This window comes from Rhinatrema bivittatum, chromosome 9, assembly GCF_901001135.1.
Source record: "Rhinatrema bivittatum chromosome 9, aRhiBiv1.1, whole genome shotgun sequence".
Classification (NCBI taxonomy): Eukaryota; Metazoa; Chordata; class Amphibia; order Gymnophiona; family Rhinatrematidae; genus Rhinatrema; species Rhinatrema bivittatum.
This window is the reverse complement of record NC_042623.1, coordinates 132,857,697-132,885,011: the sequence shown is the minus strand read 5'-3', so window position 1 is coordinate 132,885,011 and position 27,315 is coordinate 132,857,697. Positions and strand designations below refer to the sequence as shown.

The 27,315-nt window shown below is 46.3% G+C and overlaps 1 protein-coding gene across 2 annotated transcripts in view; it reads right to left on the bottom strand.

Moving 5' to 3' along the window:
• The window catches only part of STAG1 (stromal antigen 1), an 815,655-nt gene that overhangs the window by 696,638 nt on the left and 91,702 nt on the right, over nt 1–27,315 (bottom strand). For both annotated transcript variants that reach the window (XM_029617274.1, XM_029617273.1), the window contains one exon: nt 16,279–16,375. In XM_029617274.1, coding sequence (XP_029473134.1) covers nt 16,279–16,375 — 97 coding nt within the window. The remainder of the gene's footprint in view (nt 1–16,278; nt 16,376–27,315) is intronic.

The following is a 27,315-nucleotide window of genomic DNA, read 5'->3' as shown; positions in this document are numbered from 1 at the left end:
GGGCCAAATCTGCTATCACTGTGTGATTCCTCTTCTAACAAGTAGTGCTTTGTAAAAGAGTGCATGGTGGACTATGTAGCAGCTTTACAAAATTATTGTACTGATGTTTGGCTTAAATGAGCTACTGAAGAAGCAGGTGCCATTAACTGACATGCTGTGATTTGCCTTGAAAGATGAATCTTTGCTTCACCATAGCAAAAAGATATGCATTGAGACAAAAAGGAAGATAAATGGAGAAATTACTTACCTGATAATTTTGTTTTCCTTACTGTAGACAGAAGGTGTCAGGACCAATGGGTTATGCTCCCCTGCCAGCAGATTGAGACTGAGTCAGATTTCAAAGCTGACATCACCCTAGAAACACCCCTGCAGTGACCTCAGCCCTTCAGTATTCTCTTCAAAAGCCACTATGGACATACTATTGAAAAAACTTCATTTAAAAATGAATACACGTAACTATACTCAACCAATCAAACACTGAACCCCCAGTAAAAATATAGATGCCCTGATCTAGGGACTGGATGACGGCTTACCCGTAATCCCTTGGAATCGATATCCACTCCACGGGTGACTCTTTGGCACCATTCTTGAGCAGCCATGGGCGGGATGCTGAGTCCCATCTGTCTACACTAAGGAAAATGAAATTATCAGGTAAGTAATTTCTCCATTTCCTAGCATGCAGCCAGATGGGAAGTATCATTTCTCCATTTCCTAGTGTGCATGGTCAGCCCATGGTCCAGTTAACACCGCCCTTGTAAAGGCTTAATCCTCTCGGGCTTGTACATCCAAGAAATAGAACCTGGAGAAGGTGTGCAAGGAGGACTACATTGCCGCTCAGCAGGTATCGAAGGGAGACAGCAGTCTAGCTTCTGCCCATGAGACCACCTGAGACCTAGTGGATTGAGCTTTAACCTGAGAAGCTAATGGCTTTCCTGCTTCCACAAAGGTTCCCGTACCCACCTCCTTAACCCAGACAGCTATGGTAGCCCGCGAAGCTGGTTCACCCTGCCTCCTTCCACCGTCAAGGAGAAACAGGCAGTCCGTCTTTCGGACTGATTCTGAAGCTTCCAGATACCGCACCAAACGTCTGACATTCAAATGACGGAAGAGGCGCTATTCTTCCGTGTCCTTGTGCTTATCTAGGGATGGCAACGAAATGGAATGATTCAAAAGAAACTCCGAGACTACCTTGGGCAAGAAAGATGGAACAGTTTTAGTTTAGTTTAGTTTATTGTATTTCTATACCGTCGCATCAGACGTGCCTTCACAACGGTTTACAGTGTATAAAACATGTAATAAATACAGTACATTTATAAATAGTAATAACTAACTCTGTTAAAAGTATGAAATAAGTTAGTTATTAAAGGCAGTAAAAGTAAAATAGGTCAAATAAAATATAAAATTAAACACAAATACTCAAAAACAGAACAAACTTCAGACAAACCATGTAAAAAAAACTCAGCCCAGTGTGGGAAATATAAGCTTTGCCAGCAAGCCATTTCATCAGGGTTTAAACACTAACTTCCCTTCTCCCTGACCTTTGCCTGAATAAAAGCATCACTTGTGCTTAAGCCTCTCTGCCTAGGAAAGGATACCTGACTGTCATGTATTTCTCTGGCTTATAATTAATCCTGATTGCCTGAAATAAGGGCTGGGTGTTCCCTAGTCAGAGGCAGGACAAAGTCAGGAGGTATAGATTTCAGCAGCCAATGAAATGATCCGTATACACCCCCTGAACCAAGCCAATGGTGTAATGACTCGTCTGTTGCTATGGGGAAAGTAGCCAATCATGTAATGACACATCATCTGCCTTTGTATGAATGTACAATAAAAGAGGACTCTGAGGAGTGCTAAGCCCTTCTCTCTTCCTGCCTGCCATGAAAGCTGCCTGATGCGTATTCATTGCCTCCATATTCTACATCCCAGTGATATAACTTACTCCGATCTTCCTTATTTGGTGTTGGATGTTAAAAGCTCATATTCGGTAAAAGCACATTTAAATAGCCAAGTCTTGAGGTCAGTTTTAAATTGGTTTTTTTCGGTACATAACCTCAAGGATGATGGTAAGGAGTTCCACAATTTTGCTCCAGCGACAGACAGTACGCGTTCCCTCACTTGTGTAAGCCTTGCCGATTTAATTTTGGGAATTGATAACAAGCTCTTATTAGCGATCTCAGGTCTCTCTGAGGTATGTGCAGGCGTAGAGATGTATTCAGCCATTCCGTTCGCTCCCCATGTACAACAGTACGAAGCAGTTACACTCCTGGAGTCATCCGGAGGAACAGTTCCCGACACAATGCCAGTAGTTCAGAGATGCGATGTGCCAAGCATATAGCCACCAGGAACACCGTTTTCAAGGTTAATAAACCCAAAGAAAGACTGTACCAGTGGTCGAAAGCAGGTCGATTATTAGGAATGTAGACAGCTGGGTGGCTGGTGGGCAAGAGGATCGCCTGGTAACATGCCTACCTGGTGTGAAGGTGGCAGACCTCACGTGTGACCTAGACAGGATTTTAGACAACTGCTGGGGAGGAGCCGGCTGTCGTGGTACATGTGGGCACCAACGACATAGGAAAATGTGGGAGGGAGGTTCTGGAAGCCAAATTTAGGCTCTTAGGTAGAAAGCTTAAATCCAGAACCTCCAGGGTAGTATTCTCTGAAATGCTCCCTGTTCCACACTCAGGTCCCCAGAATCAGGCTGAGCTCCGGAGTCTCAATGCGTGGATGAGACAATGGTGCAAGGAAGAGGAATTCAGTTTTCTAAGGAACTGGGGAACCTTTTGGGGAAGGGGGGGGGGCGGGGGAAGTCTCTTCCGAAGGGATGGGCTCCACCTTAACCACAGTGGAACCAGACTGCTGGTGCTAACCTTTAAAAAGGAGAAAGAGCAGCTTTTAAACTAGAACAAAGGGGAAAGCAGACAGTCGCTCAGCAGCGCATGGTTCGGAGGGAGCTATCTTAAAAGGATACTAATGATGCAGTAGAATTAGGGCATCTCCACAGTGAGGTTCCAATAATAAGAAAAGTAGATCAATAATAAGAAAAGTGCCTGTAACTAAAAACTCACCTGAGCTAAAAAATTCTAACTTATCCCTATCAATTAAAAAGCAGAATGAAAATACAAACAAAAAACAAACTAAGAAATGTTTGTATGCTCATGCCAGAAGTTTAAGAAGTAAGATGGGAAAATCAGAATGTACAGCAGTGAATGATGACAGACTTAATTGGCATATCAGAGACATGGTAGAATGAGGATAACCAATGGGACAGTGCTATACTGGGGTACAAATTATATCGCAATAACAGAAAGGAGCACCTAGGAGGCGGTGTGGCGCTTTATGTCTGGGATGGCATAGAGTCCAAAAGGATAAACATCCTGCATGAGACTAAATGTACAATCAAATCTTTATGGGTAGAAATCTCTTGTGTGTTGGGTAAGAGTATAGTGATAGGAGTATACTACCGTCCACCTAGTCAAGATGATGAGACGGACAGTGAAATGCTAAGAGAAATTAGAGAAGCTAACCAAATTGGTAGTGTGGTAATAATGGGAGATTCCAATTACCCCAATATTGAGTGGGTAAATGTATCAGAGACATGTTAGAGAGAGAAAGTTCCTGGATGGAATAAATGACAGCTTTATGGAGCAATTGGTTCAGGAACAGACAAGAGGGAGCAATTTTAGATCTAATTCTCAGTAGAGAACAGGATTTGGTGAGAGAGGTAACGGTGGTGGGGCCGCTTGGCAATAGTGATAATTTGATGATCAAATTTGAATTAATGACTGGAAAGGGGACAGTAAGCAAATCCACGGCTCTCGTGCTAAACTTTCAAAAGGTAAACTTTGATAAAATAAGAAAAATAGTTAGAAAATAACTGAAAGGAGCAGCTACAAAGGTAAAAAGTGTGCAAGAGGCCTGGTCATAGTTAAAAAATACCATCCTAGAAGCACAGTCCAGATGTATTCCACACATTAAGAAAGGTGGAAAGAAAGCAAAATGATCACCAGCATGGTTAAAAAGGGAGGTGAAAGAAGCTATTTTAGCCAAAAGATCTTCATTCAAAAATTGGAAGAAGGAACCAACAGAAGAAAATAGAATAAAGCATAAGCGTTGGCAAGTTAAATGTAAGACATTGATAAGTCAGGCTAAGAGAGAATTTGAAAAGAAGTTGGCCGTAGAGGCAAAAACTCACAGTAAAATCTTTTTTTAAATATATCCGAAGCAGAAAGCCTGTGAGGGAGTCAGTTGGATCACTAGATGATCGAGGGGTTAAAGGGGCAATTAGAGAAAATAAGGCCATCGTGGAAAGATTAAATGATTTTTTTTGCTTCAGTGTTTACTGAAGAGGATGTTGGGGAGATACCGGTATCGGAGAAGGTTTTTATGGGTAATGATTCAGATTGACTGAACCAAAACATGGTGAACCTAGAAGATGTGGTAGGCCTGATTGACAATCTGAAGAGTAGTAAATCACCTAGACCGGATGGTATACACCCCAGGGTTCTAAAGGAACTCAAAAATGAAATTTCAGACCTATTAGTAAAAATTTATAACCTATCATTAAAATCATCCATTGTACCTGAAGACTGCAGGGTGGCTAATGTAATCTCAATATTTAAAAAGGGCTCCAGGGGCGATCCGGGAAACTATAGACTGGTTAGCCTGACCTTCAGTGCCAGGCAAAATAGTGGAAAGTGTTCTAAATATCAAAATCACAGCTCTACCCTAAGAGAATGCTATTTCAAGCTGCATATTCTAAAAAAAAATTAAAGCCCCTTCTGCACCTAAATGATTTCAGAGCAGTTCTACAGTCCCTCATCCTGTCCAAATTAGACTACTCTAATGCCTTACTCTTGGGGCTTCCCAAAAACACCATTGCCCCGCTGCAATTACTACAAAATGCTGCTGCGTGTATACTCACTGGTACCCGCAGAAAAGAGCATATTACCCCCATCCTCCGACAGCTTCACTGGCTCCCCGTCACCTCCAGAATGCACTTTAAAATACTCTCACTCATACACAAAGCCATCCACAACCCCAATTTGCACCGGTTCAACAACTCTCTACAGTTTCGTTCCTCTTCTAGACCCACTAGAACACAATATCTAGCAACTCTACTCACACCCTCCCCTAAACTTACTCACCACACTTCTACGAAAGATCGCTCACTCTCTACTGCAGGTCCAGCCCTATAGAACCCCATGCCTACTGATTTGTGCCAAGAGCTTTATCCAAAGAAGTTTAAGCAAAAACTTAAAACTTGGTTGTTTAGGCAAGCATTCCTCTGACTCTCACGCTTCCATTCAGTTCTCTTTTCCTCCCCTTCCTTCCTTTTTTTTTTTTTTTTTTTTAAATTATTTATTTATTAATTTTCAATAAATCATATAACATAAGTTATAGGAATCACAAAATCAAAGTGGCTATACAATAAATTCTAAACTCCTTGCAAAGAAGAAGGAGACAATTTTTTAAAACATAATTGTTATATAGTATCCACTTAATTTCTTTTCAAAACAACAGTGAGAGATTGCATGATATCAGAAATTGGAGAGAATATCAGGAAAAATATTTCCAGATCTATCCGCAACCACTCAAGCAAGGCGGAAAGCTTTTTTAGAATTCCGCCAAGAGGTTATAGCAATTGGTTTTTCCTTTGCCCTGAAGTTTCCATGTAAATGTTTGATCAAGAAATTAGATGAAATATATATTTTCTTTACTCCAGACCACTTAAAAAGTTTCTTAGAACAAAAAAAAAACTGACTACCTCATCTCCTTTGCCAAAGGTTTAAAAGAAAATAAGTAATTATGCAGTTTAGTATTGTTTATTTATAGAAAAAATTATTTTTCCTGATATTCCTCCCCTTCCTTTTACCATCCATTGCTAAGCTCTAAGAATTCTGATTGTATGTAAAATATTATTCCTCGATAGTTACAGGTTATCTTCTTTTCCTGCAAACAGCTCCCCCCTTCCTCATATTTTACTTCTCCTTTTATCTCTTTTTCATTCCTTATGATACCATATAGTTCGGACTCTTATTTGTAACTATTTTCATAACCTCCTTTATCATTACATATTTTATTTCCCTCCTTACCTCTACACGCCAGTCTCCTTTTTCCCTCTTTTTATTTCTTGTCCCAGTCTCCTATACTTATTTTGTATTTATCTTTGTTATTTGTATTTAAACTCCAGTTCTTCCCAATATCTATTATTTAGTATATGTAGCTTCTGAATATAATGTATATAAATTTGTAAATTCTCTCCTGTTCTAACACTGTTTAGTTTGTATATGTAGTTTTCCCTCTCCCCAGTTTTAAATGAGTTTCACTGTAAAGCTCCTATGCTGCAGTTACTGTTATCTGGAAACCAATGTGATGCTTCTAACGAATGTCTGTATACAAAAATGTTAAATAAATAAATACAATATAGAAAGGCACGGTTTAATGGAACAAAGTCAGCACGGCTTTTCCCAAGGCAAGTCTTGTCTCACAAATCTGCTTCACTTTTTTTTGAAGGAGTTAATAAACATGTAGATAAAAGTGAACCGGTAGATGTAGTATATTTGGATTTTCAGAAGGCATTTGACAAAGTTCCTAATGAGAGGCTTCTAGGAAAATTAAAAAGTCATGGGATAGGTGGTGATGTCCTTTCGTGGATTACAAACTGGCTAAAAGACAGGAAACAGAGTAGAATTAAATGGAGAAATTACTTACCTGATAATTTCGTTTTCCTTAGTGTAGACAGATGGACTCAGGACCAATGGGTATAGTGTACTCCTGCTAGCAGTTGGAGACGGATCAGATTTCAATCTGACGTCAGCCCCTAGTACATATACCCCTGCAGGAAGTGCAGCTCTTCAGTATTCTCCTCGAAAAGCCTTGTGGATATATGTGTGACTGACTGATTAATTTAATAATTTGGTTAACTTGGATAACTTCATAACTTGGTTAAATGTTAAACTTGATTAACTTGAGCTGGTTGATTGACTATAGCTGGAGACTGCCAGTGTACTCAACCGGAAAGCGTCGACACCCGGAAGGGTGGATGCCCTAGGTAAATGAAAAACATGGCTTACCCTTGAACATTTGAGGGCCCTGCGTGACTGCAGCCAAGGGTGGGATGCTGAGTCCATCTGTCTACACTAAGGAAAACGAAATTATCAGGTTAGTAATTTCTCCATTTCCTAGCGTGTAGCAGATGGACTCAGGACCAATGGGATGTATAAAAGCTACTCCCGATCCGGGTGGGAGGCTGCCCGGGACCCACTTAGTATTGCCCTTGCAAATGCTGTGTCCTTCCGAGCCTTAACATGCAGACGGTAGAATCTGGAGAAGGTATGGATGGAGGACCATGTAGCCGCCCTGTAGATCTCGGCAGGTGACAGCATTCTAGTTTCTGCCCATGATACTGCCTGGGCTCTAGTAGAATGGGCCTTGACCTGTAGAGGTGGTGGCTTGCCAGCTTCTACGTAGGCCGCCTTGATGACTTCCTTGATCCAGCGGGCGATGGTTGCCCGTGAGGCCGCTTCCCCTTGTCTCTTTCCGCTATGAAGGACGAACAGGTGGTCCGTTTTTCATACGGGCTCGGACATTTCCAGGTATCTGGATAGGAGTCTGCCGATGTTGAGGTGGCGGAGACTACGGGCTTCTTCCGAATTCTTCCGGCCATCCGTCGTTGGTAGCGAGATGGTCTGGTTAAGGTGGAAGTGCGAGACCACTTTGGGGAGGAAGGAGGGGACCGTGCATAGTTGGATGGACCCCGGTGTGAGCCTGAGGAACGGCTCACGGTAGGACAGTGCTTGTAGTTCCGAAATGCGGCGGGCTGAACACACCGCCAGCAAAAACACAGTCTTCAAGGTTACCAGGCCTCGTAGGGGTCTGAAGGCGGTTCCCGCTAGGAAGTCCAAAACGAGATTGAGATTCCACACAGAGTTACCGGCCACTTTAGTGGTGGGCGAATGTGTTTGACTCCTTTCAGGAAGCGTGACACGTCCGGGTGAGAGGCTATGCTGTCGCCCTTGGAGCTGTAGGTTGACAGGGCAGCCACCTGTACCTTGATGGAGTTGAGGGACAGGCCCTTCTGTAGTCCGTTCTGTAAGAATTCCAGGATCACGGGAACTGTGAATGAGCGTGGTTTGATGTTGTGATCTTCGCACCAGGCTTCAAATACTCTCCAGATTCTTATGTACGTTAGTGATGTGGAGAACTTGCGTGCTCGGAGGAGGGTGTCAATTACCGCCCCTGAGTACCGGTTCTTTCTCAGGCGAGCCCTCTCGATGGCCAGACCGTAAGAGAGAATTGAGCTGGGTCCTCGTGGAGGATTGGACCTTGTTGTAGTAGTTCCCTGTGTGGGGGCAGGGGTAGGGGGTTCCCTGCCAGCAGTCTTCTCATGTCTGCGTACCAGGGTCTTCTTGGCCAGTCCGGAGCCACCAGAAGAACTAGTCCCTTGTGTAGGTGTATCTTGTGAATGATTGCGCCCACTAGGGGCCACGGCGGGAAGGCGTATAGTAGAGTCCCCGGGGGCCAGGGCTGTACCAGGGCATCGATCCCTTGGGACTGCGGTTCCCGCCTGCGGCTGAAGTATCTGGATACTTGGGTGTTGGATCTGTTTGCCAGAAGGTCCATGTCTGGTGTCCCCCACCGATCCACTATTATCTTGAAGGCTGTGGGTGACAGCCTCCATTCTCCTGGGTCTAGACTTTCCCTGCTGAGGAAGTCTGCCGTAATGTTGTCTTTCCCGGAGATGTGGACGGCGGAGATCTCCTGGAGGTTTGCTTCCGCCCACGCCATCAGGGAGTCTATTTCTAGGGACACCTGTTGGCTTCTGGTTCCCCCCTGCCGGTTGATGTAGGCCACTGTCGTGGCATTGTCCGACATTACTCTGGCCGCTTTGTTTCGAAGTCTGTGGACAAACCGCATGCAGGCTAGTCTGACTGCTCGCGCTTCTAGGCGGTTGATGTTCCACCCGCCTCTTCTGCATTCCACTGCCCTTGGGTGGTTAGTTCCTCGCAGTGTGCTCCCCATCCTCAGACTGGCATCTGTGGTGAGTAGAGTCCAGGTTGGGGAGGATAGTTTTGATCCCCAGCTCATGTGGCTGGCCTGCAGCCACCACCGTAGCTGGGTCCGATTTCTGCCCGGGAGTGATAGCCGTACGGTGTAGTTCTGGAACCGTGGGCTCCACCGTGATAGGAGTGAGCGCTGAGGGGCCTCATGTGAGCTCACGCCCATGGCACAACTTCCAGTGTGGATGCCATCAGCCCGAGAACTTGGAGGTAATCCCATGCTGTGGGACGAGGATCGTCCAGCAAGGTTTGTAGCCGGTTCCACAATTTTGATCTCCTTGTGGGGGTCAGGCTGACCTTGTCCTCTTTGGTGTCGAATCAGACTCCTAGGTATTCCAGTGACTGTGAGGGCTGTAGGGAACTTTTGTTTGTGTTGACTACCCATCTAAGGCTTTCCAGTAGAGTTATGACTCTGCTGGTTGCTTGACGGCTTTCCTCCGGTGACTTTGCTCTGATCAGCCAATCGTCCAGGTAGGGGTGAACAAGGATTCCTTCCTTCCTCCATGTTGCCGCCTCCACCACTATTACCTTGGTGAACGTCCGGGGTGCTGTGGCTAACCCGAAGGGTAGTGCCCGGAACTAGTAGTGACGGTTCAGGACTTTGAAGCGTAGGTAGCACTGATGTTCCTGATGAATGGGGATGTGCAGGTAGGCTTCCGAAAGATCCAGGGATGTGAGAAACTCTCCTGGTTGTATCGCCCTTATAACGGATCGAGGGTTTCCATTCGCAAGCGAGGGATCCTGAGGTGGCGGTTGACCGACTTGAGATCCAGGATGGGCCTGAATGTTCCCTCTTTCTTGGGAACAATAAAATAAATGGAATAATGGCCAGTATTTATTTCCTGTGGAGGTACAGGGGTTATGGCCTCGAGTGCCAGTAGCCTGGACAGTGTAGCTTCCACTGCTGCCCTCTTGGAGGGGTCGTGGCAGGGGGACTCCACGTACTTGTCCGGAGGGGTTCGTAGGAAATCCAGGTAGTACCCCTCCCGAATGATGGCTAGGACCCACTTGTCCAAGGTTATCTCGACCCATCTGTGGTAGAATAGGGCTAATCTGCCCCCTATGGCTTCTTCCCTTGGATGGGTCGGCTGAATCTCATTGTGGGGTGCGGCTGGGGCCCGTACCCGAGCTGGCTCCCCTCTTGTTGTGCTTGGTCCGAAAGGACTGGTTCCTGCCCGTAGGGCAGGGTGCTTGATAGTTGTTCCTGTAAGGATTGAAGCGCTGCGAACTTCTGCCCCTGGAGGACCTGGAGAAGGGACACTAATTTATCTTTGTCTTATCTTCCGGCAGTCGCAGCAATGGGGACTCGCCCCATTTGTCAGCCAGTTTCTCTAGTTCGCTGCCGAACAGGAGGGATCCTTTGAAGGGCATCCTTGTGAGGCGCATTTTGGAAGATGCGTTGGCCGACCAGCTTCGGAGCCAGAGTTGTCTCCTGGCAGCCACCGCAGAGGACAATCCTCTGGCCGCTGTGCGCACTAGGTCGGAGGCAGCATCCGCTAGGAATGATACCGCTGGTTCCATGTCTTCTCCCGAGGTGTTGTTCCTGGTTTGTGATAGGCAGGCACGTGTCACCACGGTACAGCAGGCCGCAATTTGCAGAGACCTAGCAGCGACGTCAAATGATTGTTTGAGGATGGACTCCAGACGTCTGTCATGTGCATCTTTGAGCGCAGCTCCTCCCTCCACTGAGATAGTGGTGCACCTAGAGACCATGCAGACCATAGCATCCACTCTTGGGAATGCAAGTAAGTCTATGCGCACACAAGTGCTTTGTGCGCCTGGCTCAGAGATGTGCGCTCGGAGGCGAACGGCACAGCGAGTAGGCCAAGATGGTGACGGCGAGCATACGGGCAATGTGGCGACCCCAAGGAGCGTCTCCACGTGGGTAGACTCTTGGAATAGCCGGGGCCTGGCCCTGCTAGGGCTGATCAACCCGGCGGCACTGGTCCCAGTCGGTGACCTGTGCTCGTCCTCTACCCTCGGAGACCGGATTAGAGTAGAAGATTTCTACCTTACCTTGTCTTCGGCGCTTCCCGGTTTCGTCCCGTGCGGTCTCCGGCTGTGGGAGGAGAGGGCAAATACCTTCACCGTCGCACTCGAGGGTGCACCCGGTGCCTCTCAGCCGCGCCCAAAGGATCGGGGCTAGGTCCTTGCCGCGATTCGGCCGCTGGACCGAGGCTCACCTCTGAGGGACCACGGAAATCACCTCGGGAATCTCAACTGGGGGAGGGACCCGAGGGTATCACCGCAGGAGAGTGGGGCTAGTCTTCAGGTAGGTTTTCTTCTTTCAATTTTGGGTTTTCTTTAAATTTGATCTAACGCTTGAGAGCATGCAGATAGTCCCTAACTGCTATGGAGACGGAAAATACCAAAGAGCTGCACTTCCTGCAGGGGTATATGTACTAGGGGCTGACGTCAGATTGAAATCTGATCCGTCTCCAACTGCTATCAGGAGTACACTATACCCATTGGTCCTGAGTCCATCTGCCACACGCTAGGAAATGGACAATTTTCTCAGTGGAAGGGAGTGGCAGTGGAGTGCCTCAGGGATCTGTATTGGGACCCGTACTTTTCAATATATTTATAAATGATCTGGAAAGAAATATGACAAGCGAGGTAATCAAATCTGCAGATGATACAAAATTGTTCAGAGTAGTTAAATCACAAGCAGATTGTGATAAATTGCAGGAAGAGCTTCTGAGACTGGAAAATTGGGCGATGAAATTTAATGTAGGTAAGTGCAAGGTGATGCATTTAGGGAAAAATAACCCATGCTATAGTTACACAATGTTAGGTTCCATATTAGGAGCTACCACCCAAGAAAGATCTAGGCATCATAGTGGATAACACATTGAAATCATCAGTTCAGTGTGCTGCGGCAGTCAAAAAAGCAAACAATGTTGGGAATTATTAGAAAGGGAAAGGTGAATAAAACAGAAATGTCATAATGCCTCTGTACCGCTCCATGGTGAGACTGCACCTTGAATACTGTGTACAATTCTGGTCACCGCATCTCAAAAAAGATATAGTTGCAATGGAGAAGGTACAGAGAAGAGCGACCAAAATGATAAAGGGAATGGATCAGCTCCCCTATGAGGAAAGACTAAAGTGGTTAGGACTTTTTAGCTTGGAGAAGAGACAGCTGAGGGGGGATATGATAGAGGTGTTTAAAATCTGGATAACAGAAAGACTCGGGGGCACTCCACGAAGTTAGCATGTGGCATATTTAAAACTAATCTGAGAAAGCTCTCTCTCATGCATTGCACAATTAAACTCTGGAATTTGTTGCCAGAGGATGTGGTTAGTGCAGTTAGTGTAGCTGTGTTTTAAAAAAGGATTGAATAAGTTCTTGGAGGAGAAGTCCATTACCTGCTATAATTAAGTTGACTTAGAAAATAGCCACTGATATTACTAGCAGCAGTAGCATGAAATACTTAGTTTTTGGGTACTTGGCAACTTCTTATGGCCTGGATTGGCCACTGTTGGAAACAGGGTGCTGGGCTTGATGGACCCTTGGTCTGACCCAGTATGGCATGTTCTTATGTTCTTAGGGATACCCTTGGTGAGGCGAGGCATGCCTCGAGGTCTGCCAGTAGGACTAGGAGAGAGAGGGCTTACTGGCTGAGGTTCCGTCCAGACAGAGGCAAGTGACTGCGCCTGTATGAAGGCTTGAAGGCCCTGGAAAAATTCCACCCAAGAGAAGGCAGCCAAGTCCATGCCTAGCCCAGGAGGTACTGGGGCAGGTGCCATTGAATTTCCCTCTCCAATGGATAACACAATCAGTCCTGGGGGTACTCAGATCAGAGGTACTTCCAGTTAAGGCTGAGGCTAAACCATCCTCTGAATGGGAGGAGCCGGACTCAGCAAAGTCCAGCTCTCCCTGGGCTTCCTCACAGTGCTGAGATAAGTTGGAATCCAGGTCAGACTGTGAAGCTCAAATATGACTAAATAAAAAATGTTAAATAAATAAAATAAATAAATAAAATGCTAAATAAATAAAAAAGAACAATAATAAATAAATAAATAATGAATAGATAATAAATAAATAATAAATGAATAAATAAAATAAATAAATAATAAAATAGATAAAAATAAATAATAATGTTAAACAAATAAAAAATGTTAAATAAATAAAATAAATAAATAAATAAAATGACAAGCAGCAGAAAGAGAAAGGCACTTATGTTTCTTGGCTGCCGAAGCCATTGGCAGCAGTAACTGTGTGTTCTGTCGGCTCACGCTTAAAATTTTATGTGCACAGATTTAGGGCACCTAAGCGGGATGCAGCAAAGCACACACACAGCCCATGCGCCCGGCTTTGCCTGTATTCTGCACTTAGTAGGTTGTGTGTTTATGTACGTGTGCAATGTTCTGCGCACTGCACGTACCGACGTTCTATGCAGGGTAATATGGCACACAAACATGCATGCAAGATGGTGCCACCACAGCCTAAAGCAGGGCCTAGCCCACCAGGGGCCGCTCAACCTGCTCGGATGCCCACTTTCCCTTACCCCAACAGGATCGGCAACATGTTGGTACAGCAAACCAAGCAAGGAGACCGGAAGAAGTCTTACCAAAACTTACCTGGGCTCAGCACTTACTGGCTGGCTGCTGTGAGAGAGGGCTTTGGCCGTCACTGCCACACTCGGCTTCCTGCACCCACTGTCTTTCAGTTGCTTAAGCAGCAAAGTCCATGCCGGGAGCCAGCTACTGGACCAAGGCATACCTCTGATGGATCTCGGAAATCGCCTCAGGAATTCTCAACTGAGGGAGGGACCACTAGGTATCACCGCAGGAAAGCAGGGCTCAGTTTTTTTCTCCAATTTAAATGTAGAATTCCTCCTTCCAAAAAGTCCACTTAGGGAAAGGTACATCCACCATGTGCTGAAGACTAAGAAATACTGAAGGGCTGAAGTCACCGCATGGGTGTATCTAGGGTTGTCTGGTGATCAATCACAGATGTATACGTGGCATTTCTTAAAGCAATTCACCACTCCTTAGTCTTATAACAAATGGAGGCCATGACGTACTCAAACCATGGCTGTCACCATTTGTTAAAGTAACTAGAAATGCCACGTATACATCCGTGTTTGATCACCCGACAAAATACCAATTAATTTAGAAACAGATTGCATCGAGCCACCATTGAAGCACACAGTCTGTTTATTCACCTTGACTCTACCTCATGAGCCTGACGCAGCCCAATGTTAGGGCAAAACTCGGCCCGAGTCGGGCAAGGGCATTTAAATTTGGAGTTTTGCACTATCCACTTTCCCCGACCCAGCGCTCATTCCCTTTCAATCATCTTACCCCAAAAGCAGCTTCAGTCCTTCCTCCAGCCTAAAGAGGCCAATTCAATCATTACAACTCCTTCCTCAGGCTATGCAGCCTGCTGCCTCCACATCCTTCCCTCTGGCCAAGAATGGACAGCTGGGAAAAGGCCTTAGCAAAGGCATGATTCAGTGCCCAATGTTTTTCTTTATTCTGTTTTTTTTTATAGTCAGGCTTACAGCTCAGCAGCCAGGAAGAGAGCAAGGGAAGAACCGCCCACTTGATCAGTTGTTCCAGGCTGAGTGGCAATGAAAGAAAGGGGGTAGCCCTTGCAACAATCAGCTGTGCTAGACTGCAGTAGTAATAATTAAACAAAACAAAAATTGCATCAGCTGTTTCCTATCAGTCAGAAACAGCAGCATTGTTCAGGCCAGTTGTTCCAAGCTGCATCACTGATAGTTGGGTCCTGGCAGGAATAGGAAATATCACAGGAGTGGAGGGAACTAAATACCCTTCAGGGCTCCACAGCCTCTCCATCTCCATTCACCAGGAGAGAAAAAAAAAGCTGCCGGTAGTGGATATCAGCAAGTACTAGCACGAAAAAATACCCTGGAAGAAGACAATTGGGCCGATTCAGTAAAGTCCACGGGAGAGCGGATGAACGCCCGCTCTCCCGGTGCGCGCACAGGCCACTCGCCTATGCACGCGATTCTGTATTTAAATTAGGTGGTGCGGTAGAAACGGGCAAAAGGAGGCGCTAGGGACACTAGCGTGTCCCTAGCGCCTCCTTTTGACTCGGAGCGGTGGCTGTCAGCGGGTTTGACAGCCGACGCTCAGTTTTGCCGGCGTCTGTTCTCGAGCCCACTGACAGCCACGGGCTCGGAAACCAGACGCCGGCAAAATTGAGCGTCCGGTTTTCGGCCCGACAGCCACCGGCCCATTTTAAATTTTTTTTTTTTTTTTTTTAAACTCTTCGGGACCTCAGACTTAATATCGCCATGATATTAAGTCGGAGGGTGCATAGAAAAGCAGTTTTTACTGCTTTTCTGTGCACTTTCCCGGTGCCGGCAGAAACTAGCGCCTACCTTTGGGTAGGCGCTAATTTCTGAAAGTAAAATGTGCGGCTTAGCTGCACATTTTACTTTCTGTATCGCGCGGGCATACCTAATAGGGCGCTATTAGGTGCCGTGGGTTGGACGCGCGTTTTCCGCCCCTTACTGAATAAAGGGTAAGGGAAAACGCGCGTCCAAGGGCAGGTTAAGAGTGCGCTCCGTCAGAGCGCACTGTACTCTCTGTACTATGCGCTCTCAAACTCGCTCTTCCTCACCCTAATCCCACGTTTCCCATTTGAGATCCACAGACTCCCTGTGTCCTTTGCAAGCCCTTGGTACCACATCCTCTTCCTCTCTCCCTTTTATTCAACCTAGCCCTAGTACTTGAATTGACCGCTTGTATAAATGTTTTGCTATGTGATTTCAATCTGTTTAAATTATTTAAGTTTGTTTAAATTATTATTTAAGTTTTAAATTGTTACCTAAGTTGCACACTATGTTACTTAAAGATTTGCTTAGTTGTATCTTGTTCTTTGTAAAGCCCACCGGCAAGTTCTTATTGTTCATTGTAAACCAGTTTGATTTGTATTCAATGCAAGAAGATCGGTATATAAAAGCTAAAAATAAATAAATAAATAAATACTGTATCGGCCTGAATGTGAGTTGAAGTTATTTTACTGGAGCCAATAATATTTGTTTCAATTATGAGAGACAGAAATAAATATCAGTTACAACAATCTTTTAAAAATATTTTTCATAGAGTGGGCCCAACAACTAAATGAAGAGTGTATGAAATTGGGCTAACCTAGCCTATTCCACATTTTTAGCATAATTGTATTTAAACAATGCATAACTGGAATAATTTGTTTTTAAATTACATGTTCACAGTTCCATACCTTTACATCCTGAGCACTGGATAAAGAAGTTGATTAAATCCAGAAGCGCAATGTCTCTGTCTTGTTTATAAGATTCAATCCAGTCATCAACTACAGACTATTCAGGGGGAGGGGGGAAAAAAAGCATGACATAATCAAATATACTTGCAAACAAAAATCAGTTTTGCACGACATCTATTAACTTGAACAGTTTATTCATCACTTCCTGTAGAATATGATTTATTCAAGTGTGCCCATAACTTGTAACGCACATTTAGCCCCTGCCAGCTTGTGAATCAGTTTAAGTGACAGTCATAGAACATCTATTTAAAAATAAATAAATAAATACTGTGCCTCACCGTGTCCCAACGTCATGACATCTGCATGAGACACATCACGTAAGGGGAAATGTAATTAGTCATCCTTGAATATCTGCTGACTGGATCCTATCGCCCATCCAGTCCCACACCTTGCAGCCTGAGTCATCATGTACAGACTAAGAGATGCAATAGATATTCATACATCCACTTTAGAAATAAAATCTGTAGTGAGTAAACTAAACCTAGCAACTCATCCTATAGGCCAGTGGTTCTCAACCGGTGTGTCGCCAAGCACCTGCCGGTGCATCACGGCTCCCGGTGTTCCACTGCCCCACTTGTGCTTCCCTTCTCCCCAGGGGCAGGGCTGAAGAATGGAGAGACGCTGCGTGCCACCGCTGGAGGCCAGGCCGGCAGGGCTGAAGAATGAAGAGACGCTGTGCACTGCTGCCGGCGACTGAAGAGCAGAGAGACCTGCGCGCCGACGCCAGCGGGGCCGAAGAAATGAAGAGACGCTCGCAGACGCCAGTGGGGCCGAAGAATGAAGAGATGCTGTGCGCCGCCGGCAGCGGCTGAAGAGTGGAGATACCTGCGCGCCACCGGCGGTGGGGCCGAAGAACGAAGAGACGCTGTGCGCCGCTGCCGGCGGCTGAAGAGCGGAGAGACCCTGCGCACCGTGGGAGGCAGCTGGAGAGAAGTTGCACACCGCGGGAGGTTAGGCTAGAGGCAGCTGAGAAGTGGAGGCCAGGCTTATTGGGCCAAACAATGAGAAGAGGCTCCATGTGAGCCTGTGTGCGTGTGGTAGAATGGGTGCCAGGGTGCATGAGTGAGAGCTTCTGTACCTGTGGTAGAATGGGTGCCTGGGTGCGTGAGTGATAGCTTTTGTGTGTGTGTGTTAGAATGGGTGCCTGGGTGCGTGAGTGGCAGGTATGTGGTTGTAAGTGACAGAGCATGTGTGTGACAGAGAGACTGGTCAGGGAGGTGACTGTTGTGTGTGTGTGAGGAAGAGATAACAGTTAGGGAGGTTACTGGTCTGTGTGAGAGAGAGACTGGTTGTGGGCCCTAAGGAAGAGGACTGTGAGGACAGAGCTTCAGCAGCCACTGCTGCTTCTGGTGAGAGCTATTGGTCTGCAAGGGAAAGGAGTAGGAGAGTTGCTGGAGAGGATAAGTAAAGGCAGCTTTTTAAGTTTATTTTTCTTGATTGACTGCCATTTTAATTATTGGGTATTATGTGACATGTCTGCTGTTTTGAAATATTTTGATATTTAGACAATTTTTATTAATTTTTATGAGTTTTTAATTGTTGGATGTCATTCTGTTCATCAGCTGTTTTGTAACATTTATTAGTATAGTTTTACAATTATTTCTAAGTGGGTATCTATAGCAGCTTGGCTTGCTCTGTTTTCCCAATAGGAGGTGTATTAGTGTTTAGGGCCTGGTTAAATAATTGTAGTGGTAAATTACTGTCTTTTCATAAGGAGGGGTATTGTGCTTGCCAGTAAAGAGAGTTTGTTTTGCTTTTACTGAGATGTCATCAGATCCAGAATATCTTTTTTTGTATGGTGAGCTGTACGGGTAATGCCCTAGTTCTGCTCTGCACCCATTTTTGGGGGTCGACGTGGTTCCTGAGGATGCAGAATGTATATTTACATTTTGTCCCGTGACTGTCACATGTTCAGTATGTCACGCACTTCAGAACCATCTGTCAGGTGTGTCCTGGCCGAAAAATGGTTGAGAACCACTGCTATAGACTTACTTTCCTTCAAAAGCTTGAAACTAATAGACGATTTAATAGTCCCAAGCATAACTTCAATCACCAATTTATCCTTCAGCAAATGTTATATACCATTTTAAAATGTGCAGCTGTCACACCAGCCTTGAAACCTAACAAAAAAGAAATAAATGACCTAAACAACTACAGACCAGTATCAAATTTACCAGCTTTAGCCAAAATCATTGAAAAAACAGTCCTGCAGCAACTTTTAGACCATTTAGATTCTTACAACTTATTTCCGTCCAACATGGCTTTAGGAAAATTTATAGGACAGAAACTCTACTACTATCGTTGCAAGAGACAGTTCTCAGAGGTTTTGACTTCGGCTATGCCTATCTTCTGGTCTTGCTGGATCTGTCAGCTGCCTTTGACACAATAGACCACAATATTATGATTACTAGGTTAAAGGAAATAGGTATAGACAGCATAGTGCTACAATGGTTTTCATCTTTTCTAACTGCATGTTCATTTAAAGTCAGAATCTAAGGATATGCATCTGATTCATTTCGATTAGAAACTGGATTACCTCAAGTCAGCACTTTCTGCCATGCTGTCAATATACATATACATGCGGCCACTCATCTATCATCAAGTATGAGTATCAATTATATTGTCTATGCAGACGATATCCAATTTCTAATCCCAATTGAAAAATCCATAGATCACTCCTTAAAATTATTGGAAATGTATTTCTCCAGCATCAATTCCTTCAACCAATGAAATTAGTACTAAATTCGGACAAAACAGAAATCATTCTTTTGAATAGAAAAATCTCAGTTGTACTTCCTACACTAATAGCATATCTGAACGATCAAACAAAAATAGAGCTCTCTGAATACGGACGTGACTTAGGAATCATTATAGACATTAAATTTTCAAAGAAAACACACAAACTGGAGAAATTACTTACCTGATAATTTCGTTTTCCTTAGTGTAGACAGATGGACTCAGGACCAATGGGTATAGTGTACTCCTGATAGCAGTTGGAGACGGATCAGATTTCAATCTGACGTCAGCCCCTAGTACATATACTCCTGCAGGAGGTGCAGCTCTTCAGTATTCTCCTCGAAAAGCATTGTGGATATATGTATGACTGAATAATTTGAATAACTTGATTAACTTTATAACTTGGATAACAATTAATTTGCACTGGTTGAATTGGTTATAGCTGGAGACCACCAGTGCCCTCAACTGAGAAACGTCGACACCCAGTAGGATGGATGTCCTAGCTGAAGGAAAGCATGGCTTACCCATGAATCACTCGCTCTCAGGCATGTCACCCGAGAATTCCATGAGTAACGGGCAGCCGTGGGTGGGATGCTGAGTCCATCTGTCTACACGAAGGAAAACGAAATTATCAGGTAAGTAATTTCTCCATTTCCTAGCGTGTAGCAGATGGACTCAGGACCAATGGGATTTATAAAAGCTACTCCCAAACCGGGTGGGAGGCTGCCCGTGACCCACTTAATACTACCCTTGCAAATGCTGTGTCCTCCCGAGCCTGAACATCCAAGCAGTAAAACCTGGAGAAGGTGTGGATGGAGGACCATGTCGCCGTCCTGCAGATCTCAGCGGGTGACAGCATCTTGGTTTCTGCCCAGGACACTGCCTGGGCTCTAGTAGAATGGGCCTTGACTTGTAAAGGCATAGCTTACCTGCTTCTACGTAGGCCACCTTGATGACTTCTTTGATCCAGCGGGCTATGGTTGCTCGCGAGGCCGCTTCCCGCTGTGAAGGATGAATAGATAGTTCGTCTTTTGTACGGATTCTGACCTTTCCAGGTATCGGACTAGGAGTCTGCCGACGTTGAGATGGCGAACACTTCGAGCCTCTTCCGAATTCTTATGCTCATCTGGCGATGGTAGCGAGATGGTTTGGTTGAGATGGAAGTGAGAACTTTGGGAAGGAACGACGGAACTGTGCATAACTGGATGGTTCTCAGGGTGAGTCTGAGGAATGGCTCCCAGCAGGACAGTGCTTGTAGCTCATATATTCGAAGGGCCGAATAGACTGAAGACAGCCTTCCTGCTGGCAATGTTAATAGTCGGAGAGACAGGCCACGGAGAAGTCTGAAGGAGGTTCCTGCTAGGAAATCTAGGACCAGGTTGAGGTTCCAAAGAGGCACCGGCCACTTTAGGGGTGGTCAGATCTGCTTGACTCCTTTCAGAAAGCGGGAGACATCCAGGTGAGAAGCTATCCTGCCGCTCTCGCTCTTGGTTCCGTAGCATGACAATGCAGCCACCTGTACCTTGATGGAGTTGAGAGACAATCCCTTCTGTAAGCCATTCTGCATGAATTCCAAAATCGCAGGAATTTTGCCTGAGGGTGGAATGATGTCGCGGTCCTCGCACCAGGCTTCAAATACTCTCCAAATCCTTATGTATGTTAGGGATCTGGAGAACTTGCGTGCTCAGAGTAGGGTGTCAATTACTGCCTCCGAGTATCCGCTCTTCCTTAGGTGAATCCTCTCAATGGCCAGACCGTAAGAGAATAGAGTTGGATCCTCGTGGAGGATCGGTCCCTGATGGAGCAGGTCTCTGTGTGGAGGTAGCAGAAGGGGGTTCCCTGTCAGCAGTCTTCACATGTCTGCGTACCACGGTCTTCTTGGCCAGTCCGGGGCCACTAGAAGTACTGATCCGCTGTGGTGTTCTATCTTGTGGATGATTGTGCCCAATAGGGGTCATGGCGGGAAGGCGTATAAGAGTCTCCTGTGGCCAGGTCTGTACCAGGGTATCGACTCCCTGGGACTGGGGCTCCAGCCTGCAGCTGAAGAAACTGGGCACTTGGACGTTGGACCGGTTTGCAAGGAGGTCCATGGTTGGTGTTCCCCAACTGTTTACTATGAATTGGAATGCTGTGGTCAACAGCCTCCATTCTCCTGAGTCTAGACTTTCTCTGCTAGGTAATCCGCAGCGACGTTGTCTTTCCCGGTGATGTGGACGGCTGAGATCTCTTGAAGATTCGCTTCGCCCATGACATTAGGAGGTCTATTTCCAGAGACACCTGTTGGCTTCCGGTTCCTCCCTGATGGTTGATGTAGGCCACTGTTGTGGCGTTGTCAGACATTAATCTGACCGCTTTGTCTCGTTGTCTGTGACCAAACTGTAGGCAGGCTAGTCTGACTGCTCAGGCTTCTAGGCAATTTATGTTCCATCCCAACTCTTTTGTTCCATTGCCCTTGGGCGGTTAGCTCCTGGCAGTGTGCTCCCCCCATCCTCTTAGGCTGGCATCCGTTGTGAGCAGGATCCAGGTTGGTGAGGATAGTCTCGTTCCCTGGCTCTGATGGCCTTCTTGTAGCCACCATCGTAGTTGGGCCCGAACTCTGTCCGGGAGCTGAAGCCATACGGTGTAGATCTGGGACAATGGTTTCCATCATGATAGTACTGAACGTTGTAGGGGTCTCATGTGAGCTCATGCACATGGCACTACTTCCAGTGTGGATGCCATGAGGCCGAGGACTTGTAGGTAGTCCCATGCTGTGGGGCGAAGTTCGTTCAACAGGGTTTGTAACTGGGTCATCAGTTTTGATCTCCTTGTCGGTGTCAGGAAGACCTTGTCTTGTTTGGTGTGGAACCAGACTCCCAAGTATTCTAGAGATTGGGAGGGCTGCAGGCAGCTCTTGTTTATGTTGACCACCCACCCGAGGCTCTCCAGTAGAGTTTTTACTCTGTTGGTTGTCTGGTGGCTTTCCTCTGGGGATTTCACCCTGATCAGCCAATTGTCTAGATAAGGGTGCAACCAGATTCTTTCCATCCTCAGTGTTGCTGCCACCACCACTATGATCTTTGTGAATATCCAGCAATGGCTAAGCCGAATGGTAGTGCCCGGAACTGGTAGTGACGGTCCAGGATTGAAAAGCGTAGAAAACACTGATGCTCTTGATGGATCGGAATGTGTAGGTAAGCTTCTGACAGATTCAGGGATGTAAGGAACTCTCCAAGTTGTATCGCCCTTATTACCGAGCGTAGGGTTTCCATGCGAAAGCGAGGAATCTTCAGGTGAGGGTTGATCACCTTGAGGTCGAGGATGGGTCGGAACGTTACTCCTTTCTTGGGGACGATAAAATAGATGGAATAATGTCCAGTATTTATTTGTTGTGGAGGCACCGGAGTTATAGTCTCTAAGGCTAGCAATCTGGTCAGTGTAGCTTCCACTGCCATCCTCTTGGAAGGGTCGTGGCAGGGGGATTCCACAAACTTGTCCGGAGGGAGGTGGTGGAAATCCAGGTAATATCCCTCTCGAATGATGGATAGGACCCACTTGTCCTAAGTTCTCGACCCATCTTTGGTAGAATAGGGCAAGTCTGCCCCCTATGGCTTCTTCCTTTGGATGGATCAGCTGGTTTTCATTGTGGGGTGCGGCTGGGGCCTGGGCCCGAGCCGGCTCCCCTTTTGTTGTGCTTGTTACGAAAGGACTGGCTTTGGCCTGCGGGGCGGGCCACTTGATATCTGCTTCTCTATGGGTTGAAGCACTGTGACCCTCTGCCCCTGGAGGTTCGGAGGAAGGATCGCTGGTTTCTCTTATTCCTGTCCTCCGGTAGCCGCAGCAGTGGGGACTCGCCCCATTTGTTGGCTAGTTTCTCTAGTTCACTTCCGAACAGGAGTGTTCCCTTGAAAAGCATCCTTGTGAGTCTAGTTTTGGAGGATGCGTCAGCCGACCAGTTTCGGAGCCAGAGTTGTCTTCTGGCTGCCACGGCGGATGACACTCCTCTAGCTGAGGTGCACACCAGATCAGAAGCGGCGTCCGCAAGGAATGATACTGCTGGTTCTAGGGCCTCCCCAGGAGTGTTGTTCCTGGTCTGTGATAAGCAGGCGCGTGTCACCACAGCACAGCAGGCCGCAATCTGTGAAGACATAGCGGAGACGTCAAAGGACTGTTTGAGGATAGATTCCAGACGTCTGTCTTGAGCATCCTTGAGTGCTGCTCCTCCCTCCACCGGGATAGTAGTACGCTTCGTGACCACGCAGACCATGGCATCCACTTTCGGACATGCCAGGAGATCTTTGGTGGCTGGGTCCAGAGGTTACATGGCTGCCAGAGCCCGCCCCCCTTTGAACGTAGTTTTCGGGGCATCCCATTCCAGGTCAATTAGTTGTTGGACGGCTTGTAATAGTGGGAAACGACAGGAGGTCTGATGGAGTCCCTCTAGTAGGGGTTCGTCTAAGGTTCCCCTGAGGCACTTGTGCCTGGGATAGCAAGCTCTTTTAAGCTGTGTGTGACCAGGTCTGGAAGCTCGTCCTTGGTGAAGAAGCATCTCATGGTTCGGTTGGGCTCTGACCCCAGAGGGAGTTTCCCTTCCTCCAGGGGTTCTGAATCCTCATCAGAGTTGTCCGTGTCTCCGAACGTGGAGCTTCTGGGCGGTGGGATCACTTCCCTGGGCATAGAGGGTCCTGGGATGTTGAGGTCCTCTAGTGGAGCTTGTGGCCGTATTATAAGAGGCCCTGGTTGCATGGGAACAAAGGTATGCAGACCTTTGAAGAATTCCACCCAGGAGATAGATGATGGGTCTAGGCTAAGGGGCGCCGTGTCCCTGGGGAGCCCCGTTTGAGGGGAGGTCCGCTGTGCAATGCAAGGTCTGGCGTACTGTTTATTTATTTATTTATGTATTTGTTTTTAGCTTTTATATACCGATCTTCTTGCATTGGATACAAATCAAACCGGTTTACAATGAACAGTAAGAACTTGCCGGTGGGCTTTACAAAGAACAAGATACAACTAAGCAAAACTTTAAGTAACATAGTGTGCAACTTAGGTAATAATTTAAAACAAATAATAATTTAAACAAAACTTACGTATTAATTTAAACAGATTGAAATCACATAGCAAAACATTTATACAAGCGGTCAATTCAAGTACTTGGGCTAGGTTGAATAAAAGGGAGAGAGGAAGAGGATGTGGTACCAAGGGCTTGCAAAGGACAGAAGGGAGTCTGTGGATCTCAAATGGGAAACGTGGGATAAGGGTGAGGAAGAGCGAGTTTGAGAGCGCATAGTGTCAAGTCAAACTGTTAGGGAGAATGGGCTGGGGGAGAAATAAGGTGAGAATATGATTGGTTAATATGCGGGATCTGGCAACTCTAGTTTGAATAACCAAGTTTTGAGTTTTTTCTTGAAAGAAATTTGGCAGGGGTCCTGTCGGAGGTCAGGTGGGAGAGTGTTCCATTGCTTAGGACCTGCTGTGGATAGGGCTCTGTTCCTTAGAGATGTTTTAGCTTGAGGAATGGAAAGAGTGCCTTGGTATGCACTTCTAATCGGTCTGGAGGAGTTGTTAGGGTGAAGCTGGAAGGTGAGCTCAATAGGTGCTAAGTTGTGTAGGGTTTTGTGCATGGTGGTCAGAACTTTGTAGAGGATTCTATATTTAATAGGGAGCCAGTGGAGGTTGTAGAGGATTGGCGTGATGTGATCCCTCTTTTTTGAGTTCATTAGGATCCTGACTGCTGAGTTCAGTAACATCTGGAGAGGCTTGATGGTGACAGCAGGGAGACCAAGCAGCAACGAATTGCAGTAATCGACTTTTGTGAGGATAATTGCTTGCAGAACTAGGCGAAAATCATATGCGTGCAGAAGAGGTTTTAGCTTTTTCAGCACTTGTAATTTGAAAAAGCACTCCTTAGCCGTATGGTTGACAAATCTTTTGAGGTTCAGCTTGTTGTCCAAAAGCACGCCTAGGTCTCTTACATGTGATGTGTTTTTGAGGTTGTCTGGAGTGGTTGCGGGGGAGTTAGGGAGAGAGTGTTTTTCGTCCTGTGATTGGTTGTTTTACTAGTGAAGAGGTTTTCATCTTGGGAGATGATGAGGAATTCAGTCTTGTCTTTAATGATGACTAGGTTAAGCTTAGCGAGGAGGGAGCTTATTTCCTGAAAGCAGTTGTTCCAGAAGTTAAGGGATTTTTGTAAGGACTTCTTAATAGGGATGACGATTTGAACATCATCCGCGTATATGTAATGCTTGATTTTCAACTTGGTAAGGAGGAGGCAGAGAGGAAGAAGGTATATGTTGAAGAGTGTTGGTGAAAGGGAAGAACCTTGCGGGACTCCCAGATTAGATCTGATGGGATGGGATTGTTTGTTATTGATTTTTACCTTGAATGTTCTGTTGCTGAGAAATGAACGGAACCAAGCGAGAGCAGTGCCTGAGATACCAATGTCCCCGAGCCTGTCTAGGAGGATTGAATGGTTGACTGTATCAAAGGCTGCAGAGAGATCCAGAAGAATGAGTAGGTGGGATTGACTTTTGTCCATGTTCAGGATGATGGAGTCGGTAAGAGAGATCAGGAGGGATTCCGTGTTTCGGGATTTACGAAAACCATACTGTGATGGTGCTAGGATCTTGTGTTCCTCTAGGAATTCTGTGAGTTGTTTATTAACTATTTTCTCCATTATCTTGGCGATGAGGGGTAGATTAGCTATCGGGCAGAAGTTAGCTGTATCTGATGTTGATAAATTGGGTTTTTTTTTAGGAGCGGTTTCAAGATGGCCTGTTTTAATGAATCGGGAACTAGACCTTGGGTAAACGAGCAGTTGATGATTTCTGCAATGGGTTTTGCAATGATGTTTGGTATTGAGATGAGGAGGTTCGAAGGGATGGAGTCTAGAGGATGGGAGGAGGGTTTAAGTTTCTTAAAGATATTTTCCACTTCGAGAGATGAGGTGGTCTCGAATGACTCTAATCTTGCGAACTGTTGAAGAGATGATGCCAACGGAGGGGTTATAGTGGGGTAGGGGGTGGCGAGTGGTTTGGTGAGATTGATAATTTTGTTTTCAAAGAAGTTGGCTAGTTCTATGGCTTTAGAGAGAGCTTGGTCATCTGGAATGGATGGTGGAGAAGGTTTGGTGAGAGCTGAGACATAGGAGAAGAGGGCTTTGGAATCGAAGATGAAATGATGTATTTTTTTTGCGAAGAAATCTTTCTTTGTTTTGAAGATGATGTTCCTGTAGTTGTTGAGGGTGGATTTGTAGCTTGCTAGCGTCATGGGGGTAGGATTTCTGCGCCAAATATGTTCCTTGTTTCTAAGGAGTAGTTTGATAGCCTTCAATTCAGGAGTGAACCAAGGTTTTCCGTTATCTTGGGCCTTGAGGAGTACCTTGGTAGTTAGGGGGCAGGTTTGGTCTGCGACTTTGTTGGTGATAGAGTGCCAGGAGTCGATGGCTGTATTAACATCTGAGAGGCGTAGCTGTGGCATTACTGTTCGAGAGGTTGGAACCCGGTACCAGCTGAGGAGGGCCATGAGTTGGATCCCCTAGGGCCGTGGCCTCCTCATGCTGTGCAGCTCTAATGTGGCATGCTGGGCAAAGACCCTGAGCCTTGAGTTTCTTTTCCGGTGGTGCCATGGTTTGTGCGCGTAAAATACAGTTATGCGCTCCGGTGCATCGAAGTTCTGCGCGTAGGTTTGGTGCGCACTCAGGGAGATGTGCGCGCTGTTCTGCGCACAGATCGAAGTTATGCGCCCGGCACAGTAAGCACGTGGCTATGCGCGTCGCTTGTGCGTACGATACTTGGGCGCGCGATATTGTGCACACAAGGTATTTGTGCGCATGGATCAGAACGGCGGACAGGGCGGCGAACAGATCAAAATGGTGACGGCAACCACGCGGACAATATGGCAACCACCTCGGAGGGTCTCCACGTGGGAGGACCCTCAAATCTGACTGGGGTCTAGCCCTGCTAGGGCAGATCAACCCGGTGGCACTGGTCCCGGCTGGCGACCTGTGCGACTCCTCAAGCTTCGGAGACCGGAGACTTTTAAATAGATTTCTATCTTACCTTGCCTCAGCGCTTCCCGGACTCGTTCCGGGCGGTCTCCGGCTGTGGGGGGAGAGAGAAAATACCTTCACCTCCGCGCTCGAAGTTGCACCCGCTGCCTCTCAGCTTCACCAGATGTCGGGGGCTAGGTCCCCGCCGAGGGTCGGCCACCGGACTGAGGCTTACCTCTGAGGGATTGCAGAAATCACCTCGGGAATTTTCAACT